The 19821-nt window shown below is 30.3% G+C and overlaps 3 protein-coding genes and 2 non-coding genes across 8 annotated transcripts; 2 read left to right on the plus strand and 3 right to left on the minus strand.

The window, feature by feature from the left end:
* The first annotated feature begins 8729 nt into the window (after positions 1–8729).
* On the plus strand, positions 8730–12399 carry LOC115714298 (PHAF1 protein At3g51130). Of its 4 annotated transcripts, none has more exons than XM_030642944.2 (15): positions 8762–9019; positions 9364–9446; positions 9624–9698; positions 9866–9933; positions 10007–10112; positions 10210–10270; positions 10344–10510; positions 10774–10836; positions 11007–11054; positions 11137–11250; positions 11330–11429; positions 11512–11576; positions 11777–11881; positions 12025–12087; positions 12207–12399. In XM_030642944.2, exons 1-14 carry the CDS (start codon positions 8905–8907, stop codon positions 12073–12075), a joined length of 1221 nt encoding a protein of 406 aa, XP_030498804.1. In that variant the 5' UTR covers positions 8762–8904; the 3' UTR covers positions 12076–12087; positions 12207–12399. The 4 variants fall into 4 exon arrangements, with proteins under 4 accessions (XP_060970579.1, XP_030498804.1, XP_030498805.1 ...); XM_030642945.2 differs by having other exon boundaries at positions 8780–9019; positions 11330–11420; XM_061114596.1 differs by having other exon boundaries at positions 8730–9019; positions 12025–12399.
* Positions 12400–12415: 16 nt separating this feature from the next.
* Positions 12416–14691, minus strand: LOC115714299 (probable pectinesterase 53). Its single transcript, XM_030642946.2, has 4 exons — positions 14208–14691; positions 13932–14121; positions 13247–13689; positions 12416–12617 (listed from the first exon to the last, which is right to left on the minus strand). Exons 1-4 carry the CDS (start codon positions 14489–14491, stop codon positions 12467–12469), a joined length of 1068 nt encoding a protein of 355 aa, XP_030498806.1. The 5' UTR covers positions 14492–14691; the 3' UTR covers positions 12416–12466.
* A 368-nt stretch (positions 14692–15059) lies between these two features.
* On the minus strand, positions 15060–15132 carry TRNAE-CUC (transfer RNA glutamic acid (anticodon CUC)). Its single transcript has one exon. It is a non-coding gene; the product is annotated as a tRNA-Glu (tRNA).
* Positions 15133–17057: 1925 nt separating this feature from the next.
* TRNAE-CUC (transfer RNA glutamic acid (anticodon CUC)) lies at positions 17058–17130 on the minus strand. Its single transcript has one exon. It is a non-coding gene; the product is annotated as a tRNA-Glu (tRNA).
* Positions 17131–17187: 57 nt separating this feature from the next.
* On the plus strand, positions 17188–19654 carry LOC115715198 (protein CHAPERONE-LIKE PROTEIN OF POR1, chloroplastic). The gene is given in 6 exon segments (XM_030644028.2): positions 17188–17347; positions 17652–17803; positions 18250–18353; positions 18698–19142; positions 19235–19283; positions 19286–19654. Coding segments are annotated over 5 exon segments (846 nt in total). The 5' UTR covers positions 17188–17347; positions 17652–17666; the 3' UTR covers positions 19397–19654.
* The last annotated feature ends 167 nt before the right edge of the window (positions 19655–19821 follow it).

Here is a 19821-nt window from a genome sequence, read left to right on the forward strand (position 1 = left end):
GGGAAAGCTCCGATGCTTTCTCCACAAAGCCGCCGTGGTGCACGGGAAGATGAGTTGTTCACGAAGAGAAGATGGCGTTGATCCCTAATTCGCTAAAATGGATGATTCATGAATTCCTAAGGCTCAAAGATAAACGTGATATAATCACAATTTCGTCCCCGAGGATTCATTTCGCACCGCGTACCCGGATCATTTTATGCGGGAGAGGATTTGCGAAAGTTGCTACGTGTAACTACATCGGCAAACTGTGGAATGCCGTTTGGAATGATGTATACTCTTCTTTAATCTAATTAACCTTATATCAAATTATAGTTAAATTATTATAAGGCACTTAACACTTTTTTTTGGCAAGTACATATGGGAGAGCATCAACGGTCGAGAAAATTTTCAAGTTTTACGACCCGCAGCTTCTCACAAGGCAATGGGATCGCCGATGAAGAACAGAGTCCGGGCCTTTTGACGATGCGGCAAGACGATTGGCTAATTGGTTATCATTAATGAACGAAACCACCAAATGTTCTTTATTCCTTGGAATATCGGTAAACTTTATTAAATTCTTTAGTGCTAATTGTTCATTTCTATATTATGTCTTCAAATTATTTTTATACTATCTTACTTATATTCCAATATAATTTTCTAGGATGCATTGGACGCTAGTGGTGGTTGCGCCAAGGAAAATTATCCATTTAAACCCTCTAAAAGGCCGCCCAATTCCCGAAGAAATAGAACAAATGATCAGAAGGTAATTATTTAATGACTTCTTATGTAACGAATTTAAATTAACTAACGAATTGAAATGCTAATATAATTTTCCCAAACTGTGGCATTCATGTATATAGGGGACGCACATCGCATTCGGCCCGTGGCAAGGAATTTCACAAGCACTGTCCAAGACAACCTAAAAGCCAAGAATGCGGTTTTTATGTTTTGAAATATATCATCGACATCGTCGCACGTGCCAACCCCAACCGTTACATGAAGATCAAAAGCTTTGTAAGTTTTAATTATTGATCATAGTATATAAATTTTATAATAACAAATATATAATATACATATACATAAACTAATATAAATTTTTAGTTTTTTTAACGGTTGGGGGTAAGAAGCAATACGATCCAAAAACGAAATTTTACCACTACAGAAAGTGGATCGAACAATTGATGGCGTGATTCACGGTGACGATTGAGGTTCAAAGGTCGAAGAATTTTTCTTCATTATGTAATTTTTATAGATTAACTTGTAATTAGATTTATTAACTTATTAATATTTTTAACTAATTTTACATGTTTGTGTAATATTTAATTATTTTTATGAAATCAAATTATGTTTTTACCCAAATTTAATTACTATTTAATTTAAAATGTAATTAATATATAATTAAATTAAATAAATATGTAATTTAAAATTTAAATAAATATGTAATTTAAATTAAATATAATAATATATAAATTAATAAATATAAAATTAAAATTATATAATTAAATTAAAAAAAAATGAAAAAAACTGAAATCTGCTCACTTTTGGCGTTTCCTACGCCATATATGGCGTCGGTTATAAGCAGAACCGACGCCATATATACCCCTATGGCGTCCTGCCTTGCTAATAACCGACGCCTACAGTATATATGGCGCTTGCTCAAATAAACCCACAGCGTCGTTTTCCGATAGGCGTCGGTAGCGAATTTCGCGAAAACCGACGCCTAAAGGGCTTAAAAACCGCCTCTAAAGGGTGTTTTTGTAGTAGTGAATATTAATAATGACTATCAATCAAAGATTTTCTTATACAAATTTGGTAATAACACCCCTATTATTCAATATAAGAATAACCAACTATGTTTATACTATGCCAATCCCACAACAAGATTGAACACCAGAACAAAGGATCAATAAACATTAGGGATTTTCCTGTAACTGATTGATAATGATGGAAATATAAACTCTCTATTTTGAGTCAATCAACAACACAAACTACTACCCAATAAGGATCAAACTCTACTCCGTTCATCAAATCAATACCAATTATTACTAATCTAGCAAGATAGTGAAATAACATTGTTATTTAAGAAAGAAAAAAAAAACAACTGAAATGAGACACAAACAAAAACTTTCTTAGTTAGATAAATAATATAAAATAATTTTTAAAAAAAAATTGTTCAAATTATTTATAAAATTAGTATGGTAATGAATTATATTAAAAAATTCATATTATTTTATGAATGTGGGTATATAATATATAAATACATTAAATTATAATAAAATAAAGCAATGGAGAATTAAGACTTTAAATGAAAAAGATAAGAAGTAAAACTAGTTTAATAAAATTGTCTATTAAATATGTACAAAAAAAACTATATAATATGTATAGTGTACAATATATATGTTCGGTCAGTTCTCGGTTTAATCAGTTAGTTTGCCATTGACACTAAAACTGACCGTGCAAAAGTAATTTTAATCGAAAGCAATTTTTTCGGTGTTCGGTCGATCGGTGTACTCGGTTTGGTCGATTTTTTGGATTTTTTGCTCAGCCCTAGTCTCCACCCTAAAGCCCCAAAATCTATGAGCTCAACCACCTTAAAACCCTTGAAATCTCTACCCATCGTTGGAGTTCTCAAATCGCTCGTTTTCTATGTTTTTTTTTTCTTTTGATTTTTGACAATGTCACAAAATATCGCTAAAGATCTCTAGTTCACAACATTGCTAAATACATCGCTAAATGTCGCTAAATACATCGCTACACATTTTAAAAATATTGCCAAATATCGCTAGTTATCGCTAAAATTTATCTCTAACCCTCAGATTTGGTTTGTCATTGTAAATACATTACTAAATATCGTAAAATATCGCAAAAAAAAAAAAACAAGAAAAAAAAATGCAAAAAATGAGAGATATTGTGAAAGAAGACGAAGACAGGGATTCACATCTAGGATTATGAGTTTGTGTGTTCGACTTTAGAGATTCTGGATCTGCATCTTCAACGACAGGGTTTTGGGTCAGGGTTCAACGTCAAAGAGTGAGAGAGTTAGAGAGAGAAGTTTTTTTTTTAAAATATAAAAATATTTTTGAAAGGGAAAAAAATATTAAAAGTAGATATACTATTTTTATTTGGATAGTATATTAAATTACTATATTTTACATTTAAGTATACTAACCTAAATTTTTCAAAGAATAATAATAATTTTAACATTTTTTTTTTCTATCAACCATTAAACAGCCATAAAATTGCATCTATGTTATTATTATTATTATTATTATTATTATTTCAATATTTTTTTTATTTGGATGAATTTCCAATACTTAGTTAGTAACGAAACGATGGTCCTGTTCCTATTGCAATAGCTAGTCTCACTACACTACACCAGCTAGCTAGAATATGGAATATGGTATGATTTGCTTTGAAAAAGTGACTGTAAAATATTATCACACATTTTTTATTTATTACCAAAAGTTAAATGAAAAATAATAAATTGGGAGAAAAATCTTCTGTCTTTTATACTTGGAGAAAAATCTTCTTTGTCTTTTATGCTTTTTTTTTAACGTCTTTTATACTTTATAATTACCTTCTTAAAGTTTTTTTTAGCTTAATAGCAGTTTTAAAAATTACCTAAGAGTTAATTGGGATTTATACATTGTACTCAAAATAATTGTCGAGATCCTTCTATGCAAAGATACCATAGCCAGGGACGGAAGTAGAAATTAAGAATAAAGGGGCTAAAAGATAAAAAAAAATTAAGGGGGGCCAAATACATAATTTTTTGAAAAAATACAATTTTTAACATTAAATTGTTTTATAATTTTTTTTTGTCCGAAATTTTAGGAGAGGCCATGGCCTTTTTTGGAGCTAAAGTAGTTCCGTCTCTGACCATAGCCTAACTGTTATTCTCAAAGGAACACCATTTTTAAAGCTTATTAAAATAAATATTACTACAAAATTTAACGTAAAATCATACAACTAACTATACCAGACACTCGGTATTATTTATTTGATAAAGTTACTTCTCAAACATTTAGAAAGAAAAAAAGAAGTGATGAAATGTATGGAATGAAGCGTATTTGAGTAGACAATAATAGGTGTGAATGTTGAGTGGAGTATTGACTAAAGTACATTCACCACTTAAAACGATATCGTTTGGAGAATAATTTATTTTATATTACAAGATGGTGTGCGGCATTGAAACATGACTAAAAATGAAAGGTATGCAGTGCACCACCATATGAATGTGTTGGAATGTGTTCCCATTAATTTTGTTAGGTAAAGATATTACTTTATTAATCAAGTAATAATAATAAGTGTGGCAATTTATCTAATACCAAAACAAGTTATATATATAAAAAAAATATTTAATATTTATTTATATTAGGCACGAGTAATAAATATGACAAATTTCATTGTAAGATGAAACTTACACGTAAAAACTTAAGCTGCCAGTGCCATATAGGACATAGTACTCAAATTATTAACACCCCTCTTTCTTAAGGTCTTAAAACACATTTTGGATGAGATAAAAAATTAACACATGATTTTGTGTTTCACATTATGGAATATAGAGAAGGAAAGAAATTAAGAAAGACATTTGTACCCAAAATTACATGTGATTGGGAAAATAAACTCTTTGTAATATTGGATTAGAGTATAATTTAATGTAAGTACTTAATTTAACATATTTATTTGAGAATGTAATTATAAAGTAATTATGTAAGTGAAGATAATTGATAGATTATAATTACATTTTGTAGTTCTCAAAATCTTTGTAAGAATTAAGTGTAATTATGAAATATTACTATTTTAAAATAATTAATTATTATATAATATTCTATGCAATTTAACAACTTATTTCAAAACTATACAAATAAGAATTTATATGTAATATTTACTTGATATTTAAATACACCTTGTATTTCAAAATAAGAAAGTAATTTTTTTTATTTAAGTATTTATATATTACACAATGTATAAGTTGAGACTCGAACTCAGGACTTCCAACACATACGCACCTTTCTATGGTCACTTGAATTAGCCTTAAGTAGTTAAAATAAAAAAGTAATTACTACCCTATTGATTATACTATCCTGATTACACAATTACAATAAAAAGGTGCTTGTTTTCAATAAAAAATTACAATTAGTGTCATGTGAATTTTTTGAATTCAAAATATACAAAGTGAATCCAATGAGGTATGAGTGGAAATAAGTTCACTAGGAAGTGATCGTGTGTAACCCGACAAATGGCATCAAGAGACCTCGAAGGAGTATTATCCAAATATACACACAAGTAAATGTACAACAAATTAGCAAGACATGTAAAAAATATTCCATATTTTTTTATCTTATATATGATTTAAATTTGAGTCTTAAAATTAAGTATGTTTTATGATTTAAATACGAGTTTCAAATTTATATATATATTTTTTTTACCTTTCATCAATTAAATTTGAATTTTAAATTTTTGTATTTTTCAAAAATATAAAGTAAAGGTACATTATTATTATTATTATTCTCACTCAAATTTATCATATGAATATATATATTTGTCTTTGGTCAATTTGGTAAAGACATTTGCTATAATGTGTATTTGGATATCAACAGGCCGACCTTGAATTGAAATTAGTTATAGACAAAAAAAAATTTTTAGGCCCTTACTATAAAGATAAATAGTATTTTTAAAAATTATTTAAAAAATATGTATATTTTTTAAAAGACAATTTTTTTATTTGGGCCCTTAAAATGAGTGGGCCGTAGACACGGACCTTGCCCGCCTATGACCAAAACCACCGGCTCTGGAGATCAATGGTAATTACATTTTAATTACTATTATCATTGTTTCATACACGTTGGTAGTAGAGTAGATATATTAATGTAGTCATTTTTAAAAATTAATAGTATTTAGTAATCATAGTTAATTCTCACGAGAGTCATGATAATTGGAGAGTGTTTTTATGAAACTTTAACAACCTTTATTTATTTAGTTACCATGTACATAATTTGATTAAACAAACCCACTAAAGCTAATAATTATCCGAAAGTCATATAATTAAATGTAATTTAGATAATCATTAGGTTTATACCTCGTATCATAATTGGATTTAAAAACATTGAATTCTAATACAACATTATATTTCAATGTGTGGTTATTACTAACACTTTTCTCCAACATTAAAATAAAAATTCATATAAAACTACCAATTATACTACTTTATATTGCACAATGGAATTTATATTTAGTAAATTGTGTAATTATATATATATATACTAGTAAAAAGCTACGTGCGAGGCACGTATACTAAATTTTATGTTAGTTTTTCTTTAATGTTATTTGAAAGTGATACAATTAAAAATTAAAGAAAAAATATTATTAGTTATTAGGTGATATTATTATTGTTATGTGTATCTAAATATTATAGTTTATAATGTTGTCAATTAAAAGTGAATACTGAATGCAATATAATAGTGTTTAATAAAGCTTGATGATTTAAATATGTTCTTAAGTTAATCCAAAAATAAATTAAAAATTGATGTTCTAATACTTAAAGAAACATTACTTAAATAGGTGTAAGATAAAAAAAAAAAAAATCAATCTCTAAATTGTTGATCATTGAAGATAGCATTTGTCTAAAAATTATAGATAAGAAAACTAATATAGTCATTGGTGGATTTTAATCTTCATTTGCTTCGATAGAGACAATAATGTAATTTTTGTATTTTGTACTTTTCATTCTAGCCGGGTCCGCATATATCTAGATTGTCCATTTTTTCGTTGATAAACTGAATATAGTAGTGTTGACAAAAAAGTGAAACTGTGTTTAACAAAAAAAGATAGTATTCTATAACAAAATACTATTAAATTATTTTAAAATACTATATTTTATTAAAATAAAACTCTATACGATTAAAATTTTCATATTATATTTATCTTTATTCAAAAAGAAAAAAAAAATTGATAAAAAAAAATGAAAAAAAAATGAAAAGTTTCTATTGTTATCTCTACTGCTTTTCTAAATGTGAATAATGGTCTCTTCTTTCTTCCATATTCTTCTTTATTTTTGTATATTGTGTATGCTGCATATATGTAAATTATTACGTAACTTTAAAAACTTTGCTCCTGGAAACTAATGCATATGCCGAGCACTTACAATCATTTGTCAGTTGTAAATTTTGTTGGGTTTTTTTTGCCATTGATGCTTAGTTTTGTGAACTTTGGTTTTGTGAACTTTGATAAAAGTCACGCTTCTTTATTATTATTATTATTATTACTTATATATTTTGTTATTAAGTTGTTAAGAAGAAAAAAGAGAAGTGCGGATTGAAATATTATGTGTGATCCCACGGGAATGTCCAAATTGTAATAAGAAAAGGAATACAATAAATAATTAAAGAAAACTCAATCGTATATTTTTTTTTTTTGGATTTAATAAGATTTATTTTATTATATATAAATAAAAAGTGATTCATGAATTTCTCATAAACTATTTTATTTTTAATAATAAACTATTTTATTTTTAATATAAATAAAAAGTCACCCATAAATTTCTCACAAACCAAGAATTCTGTTATATAAGCACACTTTATAAAATAGATATTTGTTAGTTAATTATGCTTTTTGCGTGTTGAATTTTTTGATATAGCAAATCATGCCTCCGAACTTTTTATTAGGCTGTTAAAATTTTTTCTTGAATTATTAAGATTATTAAATTCAAGGACTTTTATTTAATTACATTCAATTTTACTAACATGAAAATTGTCCATGTACTAAAATCGTATATCCTAAACTTTGATATTTACTAAATCACGCTTCTCGAACTTTGACATGTACTAAATCATGCTCTTTGAACTTTCATTCATGTCAGACTTCTGCTAGTAAAATTGGACAAAAATTATTGAATCCAACAATTTCAATAATTTAGGGAAAATTTTTAACGACTTAAAAAATTTAGGAAGCATGATTTAGTACGTATTAAATTTGGACAAAAATCCTAAATAATATTTTTCTTTGTCAAGAAGTTGTGTGATTATATTGTGCAATAATCAACTCTCAAACACACACTAAGATTAATAATGCCAAAATAAGGAAAAGTTACAATTCTTACAAGTTTTATATAAGAAAACTAGGTAAGGGTATATAAGAGTTTTTGTTAACTGAGTTTGAATTAGAATAAGTAGATTTGAAGGAATATAAAACTTAAGTGTTAGAGGGAATTAATATCACTATTTTAATGTAAAAAGTAGGACCTACTTGAAAGCACAAATCCATTAAGCATTAAAATTTGATTCACCAAATAACATTATCATTCTTATTAAGTTAAAACCTCATATTAAAACTCTATATTTTTTTTAAGAGGAAATTACATTGTATATCCACTTTATTTTATTTGTTTTAATTTTTACCTCTATTTTCATATTTTTTTAGATATACCCACTTTTATGGATGATGTCCTCATTAGACCTCTTAGGTTATGTAAATTATATGCTAGACTTAAGTAGAAAGTGAGGGTATATTAGGTAATTCACTCAAAAAAATAAGTATATTTTAATAAAAAAAATAATATAAGAGTATTTTTGATTAATGGATACAAAAAGGTATTTTCAACTTATCATTTTTTAACTCTTCTCTAACAAATTTCCATAAAATATCTTCGGTTTATCCCTTAAATACCATAAAAATGAAAATGGGCCTTAAAATTCAGTGTAGGCCCAATAAGATAAGTATCAGCCCAGATGGGTTCCGTGTTAGGGGAGGCAACGTACGTTACGATTCCCGTTGATAATTTGTTCTTTTTATATTATTTTTCATTAATAATTTTACGAATTTAATTTAAGTTTTCCATTGCCGAAACTCACGGAGATCGTTTCTAACAAATTTTCAAAACCAAAAATATCGATTCGATTATCATTTTCCAAAAAAAAAATAATAATGAGTAATTTGCAGCAGCAGCAGCAGAGACCCAGGCGCCGTTGCGAAGGTACGGCCATGGGCGCCATCGTTCTTGATCTCCGACCTGGCCTCGGAATTGGGCCTTTCACCCTTGGTAATTTTTATTTTCACCTTTTATTTTCGTTTTCGGTGGTTTTTTGTGACTATTACGTCGTTTAAAGTTCAATTCATTTCGAAATTAATTGGGTTTACTCTTTCCAGACTCTAGTAGCTTTGAAACCGATATGGGATTGTTATAAATCAGCGACCTTGATTACTGTTTTTGATGTAGTTTTGGGTGTTAGAACTTAGATTCATTCAAATGGGTTGTTGTTGTAAAGAGCTCTTGATGGGTAGTTTGGTTGCTGTTTTAGTTTCTAAGTTTGAAATCTTAGAAGTACATTTACCTTATTTTAGTGATTGTATGTGAAGATTGAAAACTAATCGAATGTTGCTCAGGTATGCCAATTTGTGAGGCTTTTGCTCAAATTGAACAGCAGCCTAACATTTATGATGTTGTCCACGTTAAGCATTTTGATGAGGTGGGCTTCAAAATCTCAATTACCAAATGATTTATGTGATTTTTTTTATGATTAAAAATGCTTATATCATCTCAGTTCAACTGGACTTCTTAACTGGGAATATTTTTCTTTTTGGAAAATTTGAGAAAACAGGTTTGTGCATAACAGTTTTACATTACTGTACCTTGTTGGTTGCAGGATCCACTGAAATTAGATATTGTTATTAGCTTTCCCGATCATGGTTTTCATCTTCGTTTTGATTCTTGGTCACAGGTATTGTTTTCTGTATATTTCATAGCATAAATTTATTGGAATGTTTATCTACCAATATCATGTTGCTTTTCTTTCTATGTGTTGTTTGCATTTTAGATTGGATGGATAATGCAGATATTATGGTGCTTTATTTTTTTGGTTTATTCTAATGTGAACATGTTATGCAGAGGTTACGCCTTATTGAAATATTTGATGTAAAGCGTCTTCAAATGCGCTATGCCACTTCTCTAATTGGGTGGGCACCTAATCCTATGTGTTCTAACTGAGCATGCCATTGGTATATTTCTGACCCATATTTTTGTTTCTAGGGGACCGTCGACTCTAGCTACTTTTGTAGCTGTATATGCACTTTTTGGGCCTACGTTTCCTGGAATTTATGACAAAGATAGAGGAGTTTACCTTCTATTCTATCCAGTACGTACACTTGAGACATAATTATATGTTTTGTTTTGCGTGTGCATGTGTAACTCTTGTATCTTACTGGGATTTTGGGTATGTCTTTACATTTCAGGGTCTATCGTTTGCTTTTCCAATTCCAAACCAGTATACTGACTGCTGCCATGATGGGGAAGGTACTTGAATAATTGTGTTGGTGTAGATAATTCAAGCTGTAATCGATTAACACAGGTACTTTTTGTTGGACAGCTGAACTACCATTAGAGTTTCCAGATGGCACAACACCTGTTACATGTCGCGTCTCTGTATATGATAGTTCTACAGACAAAAAAGTTGGGGTTGGATCTTTAATGAATAAGGCATCTGCTCCTCCACTACCAGTGGGTAGCCTTTACATGGAAGAGGTGCAAATCAAGGTTAGCTTCTTTCTATTGGATTTCCATTTCTTATCATGCAGTGACTGTTGGTAGAGATCTTTTATTATTATTATTAGAAATAATTGTTTATTGTAGTTTATGTTATTATTGTGGGGTTTAACAATTGTTAGGAAGAGTGATCAGTTGACATTTATTTTGCAAGTTATTTTAATGCTGACCAGTTAGGTTACTTTTATATGCTGTTGGTTTTCTGTTTCAGTTGGATATATTTCCTTCATTTAATTTATTTTATGGTGTGCCAGCTTGGGGAAGAATTGTACTTCACTGTTGGTGGCCAGCATATTCCTTTCGGTGCATCACCTCAGGCAAGTTTGAGTCAAATTTACTTTATCCTTACTTTTTTTTTTCTCCAAGATTGCTGGTTGATGCTTCTTGATGGAACAATAATTGTTTTTACCTGAAATCACTTTTTTGTTTGTTGGAGATTGGTCCCGTGTTATGGCTTACTTTCTCAGTCTTTTTCCTTTCCTTGCAGGATGTATGGACCGAATTAGGTCGTCCTTGTGGAATTCATCAAAAGCAGGTTTTGCTATATTTGTATTTACATCATTCTGATAGCGTTATGTAGTTTCTCTAGAATTAACAGGCATGCTTTTGGTTTATAGGTTGATCAAATGGTCATTCACTCTGCCTCAGATCCTCGTCCACGTACAACTCTTTGTGGTGATTATTTCTACAATTATTTCACCAGAGGACTTGACATCTTATTCGATGGGCAGGTATTCCTCTTGTGCTTGTTATTTCTTCAAATATCTTGCTTTGGATAGCAGCTCTCTGATTATCTTCTTGTATTCACAGACTCATAAAATCAAGAAGTTTGTTTTGCATACAAACTATCCTGGTCATGCTGATTTCAATTCTTACATAAAATGCAATTTTGTTATTTTTGGTAATAATCGTAAGTTCCTTTTCCCCTTCTCTTTTATAATTTTTGACCTTGAAAATTTGAGATAACGTAACCTGGTTTTTTCTTTTAACAGTTGGGAGTTCATATCAGGATACTAAACACAGGATAAATCCAAGCACAAAGTGGGAGCAAGTGAAGGTGCTTTATTGCTTCTCATTGTTCTATTTTTCCTTTTTGTTCTTTTTTGCCATTCTTTTTTATTTATTTTTTATGACTGTTTTCTTTTTTCGTTTGAGGTTTTGCCAGAGTATCACATTTATTTATCGAACCATTATTACCAGATTGCTGTTAATTTGCTTTATTGTTTTTTGCTAATGACGATAAATACTAAACTATAGGAAATCCTTGGGGACTGTGGCCGGGCTGCTATCCAAACACAAGGCTCTACAAGCAATCCTTTTGGATCCACTTTTGTATATGGTTATCAAAATGTCGCATTTGAGGTGAGTTTCTCATGAATGCTTGATCCATTTTGTTGCTGAGTAATTTCCTCTCATTAAGAAAGGCAGAAAAACAAAAGTGTGAAGTTTAGAACTTTGCTTTTGCATTATGATTGGTTTAACAATTAATTTGTTAACATTATTAGGTGATGAAGAATGGTTATATCGCAACCGTGACACTTTTTCAATCATTGTGACCGTATTGTCTGGTACATTGCATCGTCTGTCTGGTGTCATTATCTTCTTTTCTTTTTCATAATATTTTTTTTGTATCATGTTATTGCTGCTCTGCTGTGACATAAAAGAATCATTTGGTAAAAACTTGCAGATTGTATCAAAGCAGCAAAAATCTACTTGTAGAAACTTAAAAACATGGTGGTGGGGAAAGTATGACAAATGTACAGTTTATGTGTTGACGTGTATAGTTTGTTGTTTGATTTTATGGATATTGTAATTATGTATTTTACATTGTGAATATGTTTTTTAATTTAATAAAAATTATAAAAAACTTTATTTTGTCCCTCTTCCTTGATGATATGATAAATGATTTTTGTTATAGAAATGAAGTGTGATTCTCAAACTCAACTATTACAAATTTGGAAGCCATTCATAGCCATTGATAAAATCAAGTGTAATGAATGGTTGTGCTTCTTGTGGAGTTAGCTCCCTTGACCATGATACACGACCACCATACTCAGCACCTGGCCCCATACATTTGTACTGTCCGTAAAATACAGTCCTACAAAACAACACCAATTCTAAAATCTCAGTTACTTTTGTTGTTGTGGCTGGCTAGTGAAGATATTCAAGCTTTTTTTGTCTAACTTGCCCAAATAACAACCCGAACGGCACAAAAAACACAACTCAGACCATTGAAATTAGAGCAATGATATTTGCGACGTGTAGTCACAATTGGCCTAATCCTACCCTGATCGGTCTAGTTAGTGTTTTGCTCTTTTATGGACAGGTTAACAAAAAGCAAAGTGAATTTTGACCGGACAATCTCTCCATTTTGCAGCCCGAACAGACCGACAAATAATCCTAGTAGCTAGCATTCTTTTTTATATCACTTCCACTATTTATCTCAATTATAAGACAATCCCAACTATAAACTCCATTAAAAGAACGAGTAATTGGCCCCAAACCCTTTTATGTTTTTATTTTTATACAGTTAACCCTTTGTGTAGTGAATCGTTAGCAAATTTAAAGTTTCGTTCAATTTTACTGTTATCTGTTAGCTTTGCTAAAGCTTTCGTACACAAGGAGTTAACTGTAAAAAAAATAGGCTTTGACCGCCAATTACTCTAAAAGAATATTATCAAATCAATGTGGGCTTATAAAATATTAAGAGTTAGAGAGGAAACATACATGTCTCTGTTTTTGTCTCCCCAATCATACCAGCCTCTTGGGTTGATAATGTTGTCCATGTAAGTATAAGCAAAGACAACCCTAGAGAAAGTCCCCCATGCCCTGCCCAAGTAGAGTGCACCTGATCCAGTAACCTTAGAGTTAACAAAAGAGAAGCCAGTCTCTTGAAGCATATTTTCTCTCTTTTGGGCAGTCAAGGCTCCACATTTGTTGGAAGTGGCATGTAAATGACAATCTCTATAGAGTGAAAGACCATTTCCAAATATGAAATCTACCGAGCCTTCAATGTAACAATTCTCAAAGTAATGTCTCCCTATGTGATCATAAAGAGTGTCTTGTGTTCCTATAAAGTTGCAACTTATGAAGGCTGCTGTGTCTGCTGAGATCCTTAGAGCCACTGCTTGCTTCCCTAGTGCTCCCGAGGGTGGCGACGGCGCTCTATTCTGTTGATTAGTGTGTTTGTTAGCTTGATTGGCCAAGAATTCGGGTATGATTTTATCAACCGTTACACACTTTATGCATAATGAGTCTCTAACGAAATTATATATGAATTTTTGCAATTTAAGTGCAACAAAGTGAACTAAATAAGTATTTATGCTGTAAATATCCCATTCAAAAACTTTAAACGAGCGGAATCCAATCCACATTGGAATACATTTTCATACTATAAGGAAAATTGGGTTACCTTGAAGGTGACATTCTTGGCTATGAAATAAGGAGAATTGACAGCAAAAGTTGCAGAACCAAAAGTACCCAAAGGCTTTCCACTTTGTCCCAATCTATCAGCAGTGTCATCCCATTCAATAATGGTATTTTCAACACTATCACCTTCCAAGGTAATATAAGCCATAGTCTTAGGAATCTCAACTTTTTCTCTACATTAAAACTTCATGTTAATATTGTGAAAGTGAGCAAAAGAACATAACAAAGTAAAGCTAGTGTTATATTCATTATTTCATACCTGTAAATTCCTGCACTGAGGGAAATAACCACTCTACATTCATTGACTAATGGGATTGAATCAACAGCCTTTTGGATTGAAGTAAAAGCTCCTAATAATCTTGGGTTTTTACTCACTTGTATAGTTAAGCAAGGATCAAACTTGTTAGTTGGTTTTTGAAACAAAGAGTGGTTGAATGAACCAATTTGCTTCACCCATTTAAGATAGGCTTCTTCAACTTCAACCATTGAAGAAGTAACACATTGGAGAAGTAATGAAATCAACAATAAAAGTTTCAAACTCATTGTTATTTATTTTTTTTTTTTGAAAATGGTGTCTAAAATGATAAAGAAAGTTAAGGATTTAAGAACCATGAAATGAAAGTTCTGTTCTTTATTTGAAATAAAAAAGAAAAATAGGATAGGAAAGAGCAAATGGAATCTGACACATTTTAGCTGTATATACATTGTCTCTTATCACGATTAATCCAATTAGAATTTTAGGCTTGGCAAGTGACCAGTAAAATGGTTTTTTTCTCTTGTCTCTTTATAGTGAGTTTTAGGCTTTAGACCAATAGTGAAATGAGATTTAATATTAATGGTGAAAAAGTGAGAAAACAAAGGTTGTTGTTTTTGATGTTTTTTCATCATGAAAATGGAGAGTGCTACTTCTCATTACATAGCAATTAAAGGATATATTTTTTTTTCTTTGTTTACAGAAATTGTTTGTCCATATTGAGAAGTTGGATAAAGATGTAATGTGGGAAAAACTGGAAAAGCACCGTTCTGCTTCTGCAAATGATATAACTTTGTTTTAAAACGTCATCGTTTTAACAAATTTTGATGAAAAGGGAAAAAAAACAGAAGAAAAAAATTCCGTTGCCGGGACTTGAACCCGGGTCTTTCGGGTGAGAGCCGAATATCCTGACCAACTAGACTACAACGGATTTGTGCTTAATGATTTTAAATTAATAAATTTAGTTTATACTACAGATCCTTTTTTATTTTTTATTTTTGCTTAATTTAAATATATTTGAAAACAATAAATCATTAATTTTGATAATTTATTTTCTTTTTTGGAAGCTATCATTTTAAATTTTAATTTACTAATAGCTACGATTTTGTATTAATTAGCAATGTTTATTAATAGACTATCTCCACTGGTGATGTTGATGTTATTAGACTAATGTTTCTATTTGTTGAATGTTTCTTTTGAAAAATAGGTCACTTTAGACAATGAAAATAACACTTAAAAGTAAAGAAAGAAATTGTCAAGTCCTTTTACGAGAAAATATCTTACTTCTCATCTTAATTAGTGTCACATTTTACTTGTTTAATAAATTAATTTTGTCATTTTATTAATCTTTTGTTATGCATAAAAATTTCTTATTATTTTTTTTAAGGTAAGCTTATTAGGGTAGATTAAAAAATACCATTATACAAAAAGTAGAGGTGTTTCTTCCATCTTTTTTTTGAAAGAACAAGCAGTTCATTAAGCAGAAAAATAGATGGGAATCACAAGGGGGAAGTCCCTCCCCTTGATACAAAATGTGTTGTTCCATCTAATAAAATTTATTGTCTACAATTTTATACATATTTTGTGTACACAACTATACATCATTTCATTCCATAAAAAAGAGTGTCTTCACATTTAGTACATTGTGTTTTATCTAAATACAAGTTTAATACTCTGTATCTTTAATAAAGCTTATTTAGTACTTTGTATTTTAAAATCATACATATTTGGTACTTTAAATTCAATTTTTTTTTTTGATAAATTTTTATCAATACAATCAACAGTCTAAAATTTAATAGATTCTGAATTCAAATTTAATTATTTAATTACATGTAACTGAGAACTGTTTGGTTAAATTTATAAAACTATATTGATTAAATTTTACTTTAGGATACTAAGTATGTTGTACAATTTAAAAATATATGGTACCAATTAAGTAGTATTAAAAATAAAGGGTACCAAATATATATATATATTTTTTATGAAAACACCTAAATAAGTATATTCAAGAAAAAAATGTAATATAATCATAATACCTATTCATTAATAATTTAAGAGTTTTGGGTTCAAATCTATACTCTCTCTTTTCTTCCACCCCTCTATGACCATTGAAGGGTTTTGGAATTACCCTCTCATTTTTTCTCACCCCTTCATGCCCATTGAGATTGAGCTAGTTTCAATTGTTTAAAAAAAAAACTATATTTGTACTTTAATATCCATATTTTTCTGAATGTCGTTTTTAAGAAACGCTGTTGTTTCCCTAATTTTAACTATTTTGATAAATTTTTATCAATACAATCAACAGTCTAAAATTTTATAGATTCTGAATTCAAATTTAATTATTTAATTACATGTAACTGAGAACTGTTTAGTTAAATTTATAAAACTATATTGATTAAATTTTACTTTAGGATACTAAGTATGTTGTACAATTTAAAAATATATGGTACCAATTAAGTAGTATTAAAAATACAAGGTACCAAATATATTTTTTTTTTTTTTATGAAAATAGCTAAATAAGTATATTCAAGAAAAAAATGTAATATAATCATAATACCTAATCATTAATAATTTAAGAGTTTTGGGTTCAAATCTATACTCTCCCTTTTCTTCCACCCCTCTATGACCATTGAAGGGTTTTGGAATTACCCTCTGCTTTTTTCTCACCCCTTCTTTCCCATTGAGATTGAGCTAGTTTCAATGGTTTAAAAAAAAAAACTATATTGGTACTTTAATATCGATATTTTCTGAATGTCGTTTTTAAGAAACGCTGTCGTTTCCTGAATTTTAACTATTTTGCTTCATACGACATTATTTACACTGTCGTTAATCAAAAGCAAAATACACTAAAAAGATTTCCGTTGCCGGGACTTGAACCCGGGTCTTTCGGGTGAGAGCCGAATATCCTGACCAACTAGACTACAACGGATTTGTGTTATTTTCCATAATTAATTAAATTTAACCAACTAATTAATTAACGAGTACAGTCCAAAATCGAAGAAGAGGGTTTACTACTGAAACTAACAACAAACCCCTTATGCTGATTCTCTTCGTTTTTCCTATCCGTTGCAGCGACCCACCTCCTCCTCTTCCTCACCAAATCGCCATTTGAAGCTTCGTCTCCGGCGTTATTTCCCTCCATTAAGGTGATAAATTCTTCAATTTCTGTTTTCTTTCATATATCAAGTTTTAAATTTGGATAGTTTTCTATGGCATCAATCACAATCGATAACCACGATTATGGTTTATGTTTCTAGTTTTAAAGTTTCTTGCTTTTTGAAGATTTAAGCTGTTAACAATGTTGGCCCCAGGCTTAAGAGAAAGAAACTTATGGTATTGGGGAAAAGCTCATATTTTTTGTCTATGGAGTTGTTGAGCTCAAAGTAACAATTTTTGTATTCATTTAAATATTTGTGTAGTTTCTGATGAAAATTGAACTTTGTTTAGCAGTGGCATAAGTTGAAAATGACTGTATCTGGATTGACTGGTAGTCCTTCAAGATGTTGTGTTCGGATACCTGTAACCAGTTCCAGTTTACTAGGTTGCAATTTTCCACAGAATGTGAAACCTTTGGGAAAGACTGAGGTCCTTAGTCTGGGAAGGTATATATATAGCTCAGAAAATCTATGCTTTGTCGTGTTGATACATACATACCCTATCTGTTTAGGCATCTTTTTTCATAATCGTTTACATTATACTTATTTAACACCACATTTACAATGTAAAAAATAAAGTTCAAATAGTTATTTATTACACGTATTAGGAAAAACAGTCACGCTTGCAATTAAATATTTTATCTTTATTTTCGATACTGTAAACTATTCAGAATTTTCTGAAAATGTACAAGTAGTCTTAAATAATTACAACATACACAATCTTGAAAATGAAAGTTGGACTAAAAAGCTTTTTTAGATGCTGAACAGATAGGGGATGTACTGGAACGGTCCTTTTAGGGGTGTATTATTAATTACCTTAGCTCATATATTTGCATTATGTGGTGATTCTAGACCTCTTTTTGTTATTTACCTTTTCTTTTTGTGATATGCAGAAGTTGTTTGGCTGGTTCTATCCAAAGGTGGAGTATGCAAAAGACCCATTTGATCAAGTGTGCTATGGATGCTTCTTATGGTGATATGGCAGATAAACCATCTGGTAATTTTTATCTTAATGCTAGTTGATTTGAATGCAAATTCATAAATATTTTTATATGGAGGGGAAAAAAGAATAAAGAAAATGTCACAGGAGATGACAATGACATCCATGTTTTGCTTTAAATTCATAGTTGAAATTGAAATGAATTAGACCCTGTTTGCGTAGGTTATATCTACAAAATTCTGGTGTATTTTTCGGTATGCTAAAATGTATGGAATTTCCCTTATCTCTAGCTTCATTTAATATTGAATATTCATTGTTAAAGTTGTTGATTTTAGACATTGTTACACATTGGTATTGTTCACACACTGAAACTTTCTTTGCAATTGCCTCGGCAAGCTCAGCTATCTTTCCTAGGATCAATGTAAAGGACCCATACAGACGACTTGGAATAAGCAAAGATGCCTCAGAAGATGAAATTCAATCTGCAAGGAACTTTCTTATTCGACAATACGCAGGGCACAAACCTAGTGTAGATGCAATAGAATCAGCTCATGACAAAATAATCATGCAGAAATTTTACGACAGAAAAAACCCGAAAATTGACTTCAAGAAAAAGTTCAAGGACGTCAATCAGTCTCGTGTTGTACAGACCGTGAGGAGTAGGTTTCAAGTTCCATCCACAAATTTCATCATAAAAACCTCACTCACATTCATTGTACTCGGAGCGCTCACTGTGCTATTCCCAACCGAGGAAGGCCCTACTCTTCAGGTAGCCATTTCGCTAATGGCAACCATTTATTTTATACACGACAGGCTCAAGAGTAAACTCCGAGCTTTTCTCTACAGGTATGTGATTTCATGCTATTCGAACATTTTCGAAATGTGGAAATGAAATAATAGGAAAGACATTGGAATAACAGTTCTATTGTGTGCTGCAGTGCTGGATCTTTTATCTTCTCATGGCTGTTGGGAACATTCTTGATGGTTTCAGTCATGCCACCTATACTCAAAGGACTAAGGAGTTTCGAGGTTACAACTTCACTGATAACCTATTTGCTACTCTGGGTATCATCTACCTATCTGAAATAGTTAGTGTGTAGTTTTGCCTTACTAATCATGAAGAACCCCAATTTTGCTGAACTCAAAATACAACTGCATTTGTTGAAGATTTATGTTATGTGCACAGTTGTCTGCTTTCTGTTTCAACATCCCTACAGTGGTTTGTTAAAAAAACAAAACAAAACAAAGGCCTCCTAGATTAGAACTGAGAGATTTGTGTAGTGACTGCTTTGTTTTTCAAAGAAGGATGTAAAACGAAGCAAATTTAATCAATAATTGATTTTTTGTTGTCCTTTCCATTTGGTTAGTGAGTTGCTATTTCGTTCCATCTATTGTTGGTTGGTTGAGTATGAGTTTTCAGTTTTCATAGTTCTTGCAAGTGACCCTGGTTTCCAGTGTTGTTATACGTTACCTCATGTGATGCGGCATAAAATATGTGTGAAATCCTATTTTAGAAGTGAAAAAA

The sequence above is a fragment of the Cannabis sativa genome, chromosome 4, assembly GCF_029168945.1.
Source record: "Cannabis sativa cultivar Pink pepper isolate KNU-18-1 chromosome 4, ASM2916894v1, whole genome shotgun sequence".
Taxonomy (NCBI): Eukaryota; Viridiplantae; Streptophyta; class Magnoliopsida; order Rosales; family Cannabaceae; genus Cannabis; species Cannabis sativa.

Excerpts from the sequence above, each read along its gene's own strand:
- LOC115714298 (XM_061114596.1), top strand. The coding sequence starts at position 8,905 with ATGAGTAATTTGCAGCAGCAGCAGCAGAGACCCAGGCGCCGTTGCGAA. Across the intron at positions 10,113-10,209 it reads TTTACCTTCTATTCTATCCA|GGTCTATCGTTTGCTTTTCC; the intron begins GTACGTACACTT and ends TTTACATTTCAG. Across the intron at positions 11,577-11,776 it reads CAAAGTGGGAGCAAGTGAAG|GAAATCCTTGGGGACTGTGG; the intron begins GTGCTTTATTGC and ends ACTAAACTATAG.
- LOC115714299 (XM_030642946.2), bottom strand. The coding sequence starts at position 14,491 with ATGAGTTTGAAACTTTTATTGTTGATTTCATTACTTCTCCAATGTGTT. Across the intron at positions 13,690-13,931 it reads CCAAGAATGTCACCTTCAAG|AATAGAGCGCCGTCGCCACC; the intron begins GTAACCCAATTT and ends ACTAATCAACAG. Across the intron at positions 12,618-13,246 it reads GGAGACAAAAACAGAGACAT|GACTGTATTTTACGGACAGT; the intron begins GTATGTTTCCTC and ends GTTGTTTTGTAG.